This window comes from Gymnoscopelus braueri (genome assembly GCF_963280865.1).
Source record: "Gymnoscopelus braueri genome assembly, chromosome: 18".
Classification (NCBI taxonomy): Eukaryota; Metazoa; Chordata; class Actinopteri; order Myctophiformes; family Myctophidae; genus Gymnoscopelus; species Gymnoscopelus braueri.
The window spans coordinates 32369930-32382126 of NC_137618.1; the positions used below are offsets into that span (position 1 = coordinate 32369930).

Genomic DNA, 12197 nt, shown 5'->3' on the forward strand with positions numbered 1-12197 from the left:
ACTGAAGCATGTGAATTATGTTTCTGCCACTCGTTGACGTCCCCCATTCTTCATTTGTCGTTGTTGCGTTCATAAATATCTCATGGATAATCTCACCACAGTTTTAAAAGAACTCCTACAATATACGTTTCCATGGTAGGCTTGAGATTTGATTGAAAAAGACTTGGAACCACTGGCCCACAACCTTGAGTTTCTGATCTCCTCTTTCTCTCTGAATACAGGGCCGATGCTCAAGAGAAAACTGCAAGTATCTTCATCCACCTTCGCACTTAAAAACCCAGTTGGAGATAAACGGCCGCAACAATCTCATTCAGCAGAAGACGGCAGCAGCCATGCTGGCACAACAGATGCAGTTCATGATCCCTGGAACAAGCATGCAGCAAGTGGTGAGTTGCTCGTACTCATTAAACCTGCAACTACCACAGACTTCTTCTACTCAACAAGTTTTTTTTTACCCTTTATGATTTACCATGTTTTTATAATAAACTATAACCTCTCCCCTCATATAGCACTCGTTTCCTGTATCGCAGGGGCTCTGTAACAACCCTGGTCTCAGCTATGCTCCGTATATTACACACATGAACCATGGTGGAATGGGCCTCGTTCCCACAGAGATCATGCCCAGCGCGTCCGTCATGGTCTCCGGAAGCCCGCCCATCACAGTCCAGAACTCCTCCTCTTCCTCCTCCCCCACACAGAAGCTGCAGCGCACAGACAAACTAGAGGTATCGCAACAACACTTACATGGGTCCATTCAACATGCAGTGCACGCAATATGAAATCTTAGGAAGAGTCGATGCAGCCCACGAAATTAAACTTAGTTTTTACCTGCGACTTCACTTTAATTCGGTCCCCTCTTAGGTATGCCGTGAGTTTCAGCGGGGAAACTGTGCAAGAGGGGAGACGGACTGCCGCTTCGCTCACCCCAGTGACAGCCCCATGATAGACACCAGTGACAACACAGTCACCGTTTGCATGGACTACATTAAGAGCCGCTGCTCCAGGGAGAAGTGCAAGTATTTCCACCCGCCTGCACACTTACAGGCCAAAATCAAAGCCAGTCAGCAGCAGGTCAACCAGACAGTGGCAGCCCAGGCCGCACAGGCAGCTGCTGTAGCCATGGTAAGACAGATGCTTTTAAGCCTACATTTTCCAGCGAAAAACGCATTGTGTTTTTCACTCGAAAATCTATTAATTTTGGCGAGTGACATCGTCATGCGACAAAGTATTTACGTGCTCTCCTGACTTCTGGAGCATATTGGGCTATGACTTGAAAAAACTACTCGTAGCCTAAGTCACATGAACCAAAAACATCATGGAATGTGGAGCACTGCTTTTTATTTAATATATAATATAGAGGAAAAAAAGAGTTGTTGTGATATGGCCTGTTGATAATAAACTGTCACGTAAAAGCTTTATGGGCTCATTTATAACCGCAAAGTGTGGCAGTGACATTTTTTAATTTGATCTGTCATTGAACATACACCAGGCATTTAATACAGTAGAATGGCTTGTTAAGCAGTTTTACTGATGCTAATGAAAACTTTTGGTAATGGCTAGCCATCTTCCACTATGACAAGTGCCTGCCTGGTAAAGTGAAATAACTCCAAATGCCATGGTATTAATCAATGACATAGGCCAAGTTAATTATCTAGAAGTTTACTTTGACCTTCTTCTTGCTCTTCTTACTTTGCAAACTTGTTGAGTGAAACGACTCATTTTCTTATTTTGTCACTGTAGTTGGTACTAATCTGAAAGGTCTTCTTATAGGCCTAGCAGCTGTCATTTTTAGATATTGGGGCTTATTTTTGTTCCTCGTTGATTATTATGGATGCCGCTGACAGACTGCCCTTGTAGACCCACTACTTGACATTGTCTTTTGTGTATTCCATTTTAAGTGGTTAGTATTCCATTTACATGTTCTGTCTTTTATTTTATGCATGCCACTTGGTGCTCGTTTAGAAGCTCTAGAAGTTATTCTGGTATAATACTGTATAAAGGTGATAATTATTTTTACAGAAACCTAAAGAAAATATTAGTGTAACAAATCAACCAAAGGTCATACCTTGGATATTATATCATATTTAATAGTAAACAGAGCTCCACATTCTGTGCTTTTTCATATAAGAGTAATATTATTCTTGTGTGATATTGTGTTTGGCTACCTCTTGGATAAAACTAAGTCATCTTGTTCGTGAAATAATATCGAATGAAACTTGACATTGTATCCTCTTCCTTAAAGCAGTAATGTTGTGGTTGTATGCTTTACCTAATTATATTTTGTGTAGACTAGATTATCATTCTTAGTGTGATAGCTGCAGTATTTCTATTATGATTAACAATCACTGATTAACCAATTATTTAAGTGATCAATCTAAACGATCTGAAAATAACTATGGCACTGTAGAGTATTTCTAAATCTTATTAATTGATGCTTTTAATTGATAGTATATGCTGACATACTAATTGAGAAGTTACACACTGTAGTTAGCCTAGCTGTGTGTCCTTGAATCAGTTATTTTGGTTACTGCGCATGTGTATTGTTTTTGTATGTGGTATACTACATTCAGATTATTTTGTTTTTTGTTTTTTTCCTTCTCACCTATCCACAATGCAATGCTGTTCCCCCATGACGCACCTCTGCTTGCTGTTACCTGTATGTTAATACGCTTGAATCCCATTGGCCCACTGCCATCATGTGCTCGCTGCCTGCTATTAAAAGACTCAGTCGACTGCCAAAGCAATGAAGCGACCCCTCGAGGCGACTGTAGACCTGGTACTTTGACCTTTTGCTTTGCATGTAGCTATTAATTATACTGTAATAACACAAGAGTTTTTGATTTTTGTCATTTTGTTGTACAACCACTTAAATACTCATGTATTGTTATTAGTGTATATTCTTTTTTAATCTCCATCAGTTTATTTAATTAATTTGAAGGATGTTTTTAGATGTGCTTGGTTGAAGCATTATTGCCATTCACATTGTTTTATCATAAATGCTTGCTTGATTTTTGTCATCCTGTGGTAGTAGTAACCTTTTATAGTGGTGTCTAGGCTGTTGTTGTTTTTTAAGAATACTATGTACAGTATTTAGAGTATGCGCCTGCGCTTCTTCATTTAAACTTTGAGGTACGACCGCATTGCTTGCCGAAAGTAAAAGAGTTTCGGTGAGCGATGCTGTTGTATGACGAAGTACTGTATAAACTAGGCTTTTAGCCAGACAAAACGGCTATTGTGAGGGAGGTTGACTGTGTTATATCTCCTCTTGTCACTTGCAGGCCTTTCCCCATAGTATCATGCAGTCAATGCAGCCCCTACCAAAGAGACAAGCATTTGAGAAGAGCAACGGTGCCTGCTCTCTCTTCAACCCCAGCTTTTTGCACTACCAGCAGGCTTTGGCCAATGCACAGTTCCATCAACCCTCATTCTTTCCAGGTAAAAACATACATACATACATACAAACCTAAATAAGAAAAAGAGGTTGCGCATCAACAATGGGTTCTCAGTGGAGTGCTAGACCCAAATTCAGTATACATATAAAAAAAGGAATTAAAATAATTCCAAAAAGGTAGCACATCCAAAAAATTTCAATTAAATGGAGGACAAATTACTCACATTTCCACTTTTTTATTGGCACACCAATAAATTGAACGCTTACGCGTTTCGGCTATGAGCCTTCTCTCTGCTCTGAGGAAGGCTCATAGCCGAAACGCGTAAGCGTTCAATTTATCATCCTATCATCTGATGTCCTTCATCATTTACTGTACATTGTCTGCTTCTTTCTTCTTCTGCATGAGTCAATAATCCTTAAAATATGTATACGTGTATACATGTAAATCATGCTCCGGATTATTTATTGTCTCCGCCAGGCCGAAAGGCATGGCGAGAGAGTATGTTTTGCCCCCTGTCCGTCCGTCAGTGTGTGTGTCCGTCCGTCCGTCCGTGTGTGTGTCATTCTGTCTGTGTACAGCTAATCTCTGGCACCGTTGGCTTGCTCGTCGTGACACTGTGCACACACACTCCCTGGATGCCACAGCAGCACCTCTGCCCCAAATCTTTCACATGGGCCTTTTATAGCGCCACCAGGAGGTCGATTTGTGCAAAACAGATTTTTTGACAGTACTCCTACAGATTTTGTCCAAAAATCCCAATTTTCATATTCCATCCTTATTGGCTAAGAATGACTTCCAAAGTTTGCAGGAGTGATCCGTTTTGAACAAAATGCCTCAAATCATGAACACGGCATACAATTTCCGTGAAATTTTGTCTGCACATTCTCACTAGGCCAAGGAAGAAATCTTCAAATCAGCCTCATGGTAGCGCTATAATAGGCCAATTCTTGTTTTTACCTATAACTGCACCGATCTGTGTAAAACTTTGTATGTGCACCCCCTAGAGGACAAGGACAAACCTTTGCCCTGCATTTTTCACATCTGCCTTTTATAGCGCCACCAGGAGGCCGACTTATGTCAAACAATTATTTTGATATTACTCCTTCAGATTTTATCAACATTTTATCAAGATGGATCTGTTTGATTTTTCATATTCCATCCTGATTGGCTAAGATTGACATCTAAAGTTTGCAGGAGTGGCCCGTTTTGAACAAAATGCCGCAAATCATGAACGCAGCATTTGCACTACGTTTTGCACTGCATTTGCACTACGTTGAGGAACAATTGCCCAACTATAGCACCACCAGGAGTCCGAATTTTGCTAAACAATATTACTTCTACAAATGTTGTCCAAACATAATGCAAATCGGCACATATTATCTCTTTAGTCAAGTGATCAAGACGGATCCGTCCGATTTTTCACATTCCAGTCTGATTGGCGAATTCCGAACATTGCTGGCCCACACTAACCTACCGGAACTGGCGGAGACCTGTGCTCCGAGGAGCACTTTGTCTAGTTTTTATAATTTTTTGAGGAGCAGGAGGAGGTGGGGGATTACATGCTTTTTCATATTTCTGATGCTCACAAATAGACAGTGTAATGAAATGAGATGGGTCTGTAATCAGTGTGTTCAGAATGTGCTTACTAAGCGTAATAAATGTAATTGGCCCATTATTAAGACCTTGATCCCTGGGTATTAGTGCCTAAATAGAGGCCCAGTATGTTGGAGGACATCTGCTTGGTTCCAGACCAAGTTGAGTAAATCACTTGTGTGCTGTACATTGTTTGGAGTCCTGAATTCTAGTTTGTAGTTAAACATGAAACTTAAAACTTAACATCTAAACTTAACATGAACTCCGCTTTTTTTGTGATTTTTTTTTTTAATCAATCGGAGCAGAAAGTATATGAACAGACAGGAACAGTGTGCTGCCTTTACTCATTTATTTGGTGCTTTGTCTTGCTGCCTTGCACTTCTTTGCTTCACAGTTACATTATTAGTTTGTTCTGCATGCTTATTCCTTTGGGAGAAAACTAATAAAAGAATGCCTCACCACTCTCTTACAATATAGGACTTTTTTGTGCATGGCTCACTAAAGTAAATAACGTACTAATGAAGTTTATTTAAATAAATTGTCTTTCTATAGGGGGGCTCACGTCTGCTTTAATGTGGGGGATATGTGTAAATCATGCTTCGAAGTAGTCTCAACCTAACCTGTTTTCCACTTTCCATTACATAATCACACAGGGTCAGTGTTGTGCATGAGTCCCGCTACCGGCGTTGGTAGGTCCCTTGCTTATTTTTTTTGTAATGTCTTGTAATGAATGGAGTCCATGGGTGGAATGTTCGTTCTGTTGATTTAAAAGACATGCTTGTTATTTTAATACGGCATGGATAAACACGACTCCTAATCAAGGGGAACTAAGCAATACACATAGGGGCACACATTTCAGAATCGCCTGAAAGAAATGTATTTATTATGTTTTTTTTGTGTGTGTGCGTAAACTGTGTTACTGATGGTATCTTTGTGCTCCTTAGCATCATTGAACCCCTTCTGATTTCTATTCATGATTTGTGATTATGTTATGCCTTATTATTGTTTGTTTGTTATAGTGGGAGTCATTCCCCACACACTGGGAGCGTTATGAATAAACAATCTGAAAATGTGTTGCGAATATTTCACATCAAACTATTAATTTGGTGATGCCTCATTCATACAGGTTGATGCTTTTATTCGCTTATTCGTTCAAATCAAACTTCAAAACAAAATTTTGTCGCTGTATCACCGTGTAATATTCACATTCTGTATGGATGTACTCATGACACAAACGGCAGTTTAAATTGATGCAAATGAGTCACACAAAATAAACGCTCCCGGTGTGTAAGGACATTTAATCTCTACCCAGATACTCAAAGCACAATACACCTATTCAAGCGTTTTTGGTGAACATCATTTGTAGCTCTTCACAATGGTTTTAGGGAGTTTGATCAGCAGCCCAGAAAACTACTCGGCACTTTCTTATGCTTTGCTAATACTTACCTGCAAAGTAAAATGCTTTTTAAAAAGGCGTTGGATAGTATGTCTATGTCTCTTTCACATGCGAATCAATACTTTGATAGGTTTAGCTTCATTATATGCCATCTCCCTCTTGGGATTTTAAAATATGGACAAATTTCCTAGGCTGCTTCTGTTATTAGCCTTCCTCTATTATGCCCCCCTCCCCCCCTGCTGTCTTGCTTTGCTGTGTGATTGCATGCCATCTGCTGGTCTAACCCAATGATGGCTTGCTGCTAATGTCATTCTGTATTCACCCGGCAAGAGAGAGAGACAGGGAAAACGTTGCTATGGTTACCATAATGCTCCACCTACCTTCTCATTGCTTTCATGGTTCCCTTCCTGAAAAAGTCCCCATGATGTACAGTGCTACGCCTGCTACTGTCTCTGCAGCATCTACTCCTGCCACAAGTGTTTCCTACGCAGCAACAGCACCAGCCAATCAGGTTTGCTCCTTTTTTAAAGCTTCCTTTCATAAATCCTGGATCTCTAAATAAGTGCATATTATTATTGTTATTAGTAGTAGTATTAAATAGGATTAGTGCTTTGTCATCTTAGCACTAACATACTCACATTGTCTATCACAGATTACTCTAGAGACCTGTTGTTAAGCTGTATTTATTAAGTTTGCTCTTTTGCTCTAGCACTTATTTAGAGATCTCTCATCTGCATATAGTAGTTGTGTCGTGTTGCATAGGTTTCTTTTTTGCATGTTTTGCTTTCTTCTGTGTTAGACTTTTTTTTAAATTTGTAATCAACATACAGTTAGAAATTACCTGTTTAGATATGAGAGAATAGAGATGCCAAACAATTCAGACAAGAGTTCACCTGTCTTAACTACTCTACCCTGGTCACAGCTTAATGTGCATCGTCATAATAGATGTTATTCTGAGACAGTGTGTGTGTGTGTACATGCATACATTTGCATGTTTAATTGCGTAAACTGCTCAGCTGTGAGTGAGAGGATGGTTTGTGGATGGATTTTGGACTTCTACTTAACCGCCACTGCCCAGACCAAGTCATTAAATGGTAGTGATAGGTGAAGTGGGTGTTTTGTGTCAGTTAGTTTATTCTAAAAACGAAACAAAAAAAAGATTAACTTTTACTTTCTAATCCCAAGGCATGTACTGTTGTGCACATTTGGTGGTATTCAAATATATTGATGATAATACCTCCTTTCTTCCACGTCACACTGGACTGTGATTTGCTGATCTTTTAGCTCTTCAGTGCTGTATGTTTAATTTAATTCTGCACATTTTTCAGCCATTTTTTCCACGATGATTCCAAATCCATGTAAGCAACTAATTAATACTTTCTCCTTGTATTGATAAAAACAAGACACATGGACCCGGGCCTGTTTAAATGTATGCTCCTGGTGAGTGCAAATAGTGAGTGACATGTTTGTTTGTTTTTTTTTCACCTCTGAAACAGATCATCCTCAAGTAACCACCCGAAATGGACGCGAGTGCCAAGTTGCTGCCATTAAAGGCGCTAAACAGCCCTCCTGTAAATACCACATTAACTCAATACACAGTCTACATCAAGCTGCATGCTGACTGGAAGATTACCAATGTAAACATAACCTTGAGCTCTGGTAACACATTGCATAGCAGGAGTGCTAGGATTATACTCTGTTAGATATACTGTACAGTATGTCACAGGATTATTATACCGCACACACATAATTGGAGATAGTGAAGAGTTTAATCACAGAGATAGTGAAGAGTTTAATCAATTATATTTAACGAGCACTTATTTCCTCCTTTTTAACATTTCTTGTAAACTCACAGAACATGTATGTCTCTCACAGTAATGATTGTTTATCTGGTGCCAGATGGATGTTTTTTCTCTTAAATGATCTATAGAAAAAGCACTAATGTTTTAACCCTGCATTGTAAAGGTCACATTTGGCATCTCGGTCAGTCTCACAGAGGTTCATTAAAAATGCCACCTAAATGGGCCTGCTTTTTGTTCGACCTCTTGGTGTCCTCATATAGTAGAACAGGATCAGTGCTCCATCTCCTGGTGTGCCTTTGCCTTGCATATGTGTTAGTTACATACTGTAACCCCAGTTTCTATGCGTATAGGATGCGCCTTCTAAGAGCTATTGTGCATGTGGGGTTAACCGAGTACCCAGCAAACATTTCAGCGTTGATCAAACGTCTAATCAATGTTGGTCCATGTGTTGGAGGCAATGGGGTTTACTTCATGTGCTGGTGCACAAGGAAAAATATTTCTTAAAAGGAATGCGAGGAAATTTATGCTATAAAAAAATATTAACCTCTATATTGGCCATATTATGATAGCATATTGCGTTTAGAATTATAACACAATGCCGTAAGCACTACCTTTCACACTCATGTTACAATTGTATATTGTTATATTAAACACTATTGTTTATTACCATTCCCCGTTTTCATGTCGGCAAATGGTCGAAATAACATCACATTGTGATTTTTAGGTGTATTAGACTTGGCCTCGACGAAGGTTGAAGAAATGTTTGCTGGGTAGTTATAGATCTTAAAAAGCGAAGTTTATACAAAATAGAAAAGCAGTTTGAATGAGACATTGCTGCTGAATAGTTGTTGTTGTTTTTTCCTGTGTTTAAAGCAGTAAATCAACTGCGATTCTGAAAGTTTTATTCTTGAGAATTGTATATAGTGTGACACCGTCTCATTGGCCTGAGTTTTGGTTTGATTGTTGCATTCTCAAGAAATTCACACTTAAAGTATGGTGTTCGCCCCACTATTTGATGTCATGGGGACTGAAATAGACATAGCTTGTGAGCTATGAATCTTAAATCAAATCAGTTGTTAATCCTGAGTTATTTGAATGTTAGAAGTGCCTAAAGAATCATACAGTGACAACTAAACATCAGACTTTGTGTGAAAATTACTAAACTATTGACAGTACAATTCCTCTTACTTTCAGAGTCTACTCCAATCTAAAAAAATTATTAGGTTCTGTGATACTAATTTGGTGCATTGGTACTTTCTGTAGTATAGATTTTGTCTTTCAGCAGATTGTCATTATTCTTTGAACTGTATCAATGATTTATCATTCAACAGAATTGTATTTTGTTTGACCTAAAGTTGAGCGACCCTAGTTTCCAGCTAAGGAGAAGATATGAAAGATGTTCAGAGGAGGAATGTTTGTCTATTCATGAGTCTCTATGTATAATGCACATTATCTACAGTACACTTTGTCACAAACTTGTCGAGTAGAATGATAGACAAATAGATTTATTGGTGATGTTTAGGTGTGGTATGATGCTTTTATCACATTATGCAATTTAAAGTACTTCATTATGTCATACTGTTGCCGCACTTCAGTGCTGTTTGAAACTAGCACCAGACAGAGTGGACCTTTTGGCTGGTAAGATGTAAATGAAGCAAAATGGAAAAAAATACTTTTCATTTAGATGTGTATTGGTTTTTTCAGTCATCTTTTGTATATTTCATTATCAATATTTTATTTTGCATTTGTGCAAATGGTTTAACTTTACTTTAATTTTACATTATTTTCCCTTCCTTAATATCTTTCGTGTGTCCGAAATCAGTTTGCATACAAACATGGAAAAAGTTATGCGTATAGACAGACAATCCACGTAGAGACTTTGGTTATTCTCAACCACATTCTTTATTAGTACAATATGTTTTCATTGCAAAACTTTTTACACATTGTTGGATGGACTATACGGAATATACTTACAATAGTTTATTAGTTTAGCATTAGTTATAGAACACATTTTATAATGTATTCTGATATTTTAAAAATGAATGTAATTTATTAAGCTGACCTTAGATCTGCTGGAGGTTCCTCAAAGGGCCGTGTCCTGTTACATTAGCCTATGAAAAGCTGCCTGTGTTCAGGGATTGACTGTTGGAGCCATGTCGAGCTTAAACATCTCATCCCTGTCACCGCTTTGCCACCTGTGCAGGACGATACCTAAGCATGAGCAAGGCCGTACAGTTTCCTTTGTTATGTATAAAAGTGTATTGGATAGGTCACATTTTACAAAAAAGAGAAAAAAAAGAAAAAATGCTTTTCTTTATAGTGTGGTATATCATAATAACTGCATTGAGTTGTTGCTGTGGCAACCTGAAGTTACAGTGATGAAAAATGTATTTTTGTAGGTGATGAAACTCTTGTTTTCTTTTTCTGCAACATAACCCATTACATTGTATTGCCAGAATATTTTTGTTATAATGGCAACAATAGCCTTCTGGTATTTGAAAGCATATTTTTGGAGTGTCATGCTCCTGTAACACAGCATACCCGTTCTTTTCATTTAATACATGTTTTTAATGGCATGCTAACATCTCACAGTAAAAATAAGTCCCCAATAGAAGAATCTGATCGCTGACAGAAATACCAAGGACTCGGATAAAGCGTTGTGTTTAATGGTTCCATAGATGTTTAGAATTGCACTTTGTCCCCAGGATTTAATTCATTTTCAAAATGTAGCTTTCTTACATGTGTGACATTTAGACCTAATTTCAATTGCAAACTAAAAGGCATATTTCACAATGTAAATACCAGTATCGTAAGCTGGAAACTTAATTTCATTTTTTGACAAATGCTTGAATGTCATGTAAGATTCATCTGCACATGCGTCATTTGATATTTTAGTTCACCCACTCAAAAGAGATGTGGACCGTCAGAATGTTTGCTCTTACTGACCCAATGGAAACATAATTCTAAGCACTTTCTGAGCAGTTGGTAAACTGAGCAGACAAGTTCTTTTGTGAACTTTGCCTTATCTCTGGCCTATTGTTCTTAAGTTTGTGTGTGTGTCTGTTAATTCTTAAGAAATTTATATAGTATGTTAGATATTTAGTTTTCAGTAAAGAAATATTCTCTGAAATTCTCACTAAGTTTCCATTTTGAGGCCACGGATTGTAAAACAAACTCTCTTAGATAACAATGCTTGATGAATGGACTGGTTAGCATGCCATTATAAATGGCTATGCTAAAGGTTCTGCAGAACTCTTTTGAAAGCCTGATTTATACTTTGTCATTGCTGAAAATAGCAGATCTAAAAACCGCTACAATGATGTGTTGTGAGCTTGTAGATCGGTATTTCCAGTGCACAACAGCTTCATACGACAGTATAAATTAGGCAAAAGCTGCTGTGCCAGTGCCGCTTGGTTCCATCTGTAATGCCATAGACAAGGCCTAAGTATAAATTTGATTCATTTTAAATGTTTGTGATTTTTAAATATTTTATTTGTGTATAATTGTGTTATTTTTATGTGAATAGTTTTGTTCCAGTAAATCCAAAATTGTGTAAAAGCTAATGTTAAAGAAAATAAAGTTGAGTAAATCCATTCTTTGTATCCTGTGTTTGTGTATTGTACACTTGTTGGGGTAATTATTATTTTAATTTCCGGTATATTCTGTAAAGCAAAGACTATGACCAAAATGTATTTACAGAAAAGTATTTTTTCTAGCTGGACATATTACCACATCTTATTTCAGCACAATGTAAGAATATACATTTTAGGCCTAGGCCTACATGGAATAGGTGTGCATATTTTAGACATTTAGGTTGGAGTGTGTCTGTCAGATATGAGTAATAGCTTCACATTAGGCTTTTTTTTGATGCACTGTTAGACATCAGTCAATGATGTAACAGGTCCCCTGCATCAAGTTTATAATGTTAAGCAGCTTTTATACAGACTACTCTCTCCCATTTAAACTCGCTGCAGCAGCGTTACCATAGCAACAGCATCCGGTGCACTTGCCTCC

General features: G+C 38.1%; 1 protein-coding gene across 16 annotated transcripts in view; it reads left to right on the top strand.

The window, feature by feature from the left end:
* LOC308105616 (muscleblind-like protein 2a) overlaps nt 1-11777 on the top strand; it is a 28447-nt gene extending 16670 nt beyond the window's left edge. For 3 of the 16 annotated variants that reach the window (XM_080456443.1, XM_080456451.1, XM_080456452.1), the window contains 8 exons: nt 222-386; nt 510-725; nt 862-1122; nt 2723-2776; nt 3279-3435; nt 5639-5674; nt 7710-7739; nt 7878-11777. In XM_080456443.1, coding sequence (XP_080312569.1) covers nt 222-386; nt 510-725; nt 862-1122; nt 2723-2776; nt 3279-3435; nt 5639-5674; nt 7710-7739; nt 7878-8002 — 1044 coding nt within the window. In that variant the 3' untranslated portion in view covers nt 8003-11777. Of the gene's footprint in view, nt 1-221; nt 387-509; nt 726-861; nt 1123-2722; nt 2777-3278; nt 3436-5638; nt 5675-6797; nt 6893-7709; nt 7740-7877 lie in introns of all 16 variants that reach the window. The other 13 variants (XM_080456454.1, XM_080456444.1, XM_080456455.1 and 10 more) reach the window with 13 other exon arrangements.
* The last annotated feature ends 420 nt before the right edge of the window (nt 11778-12197 follow it).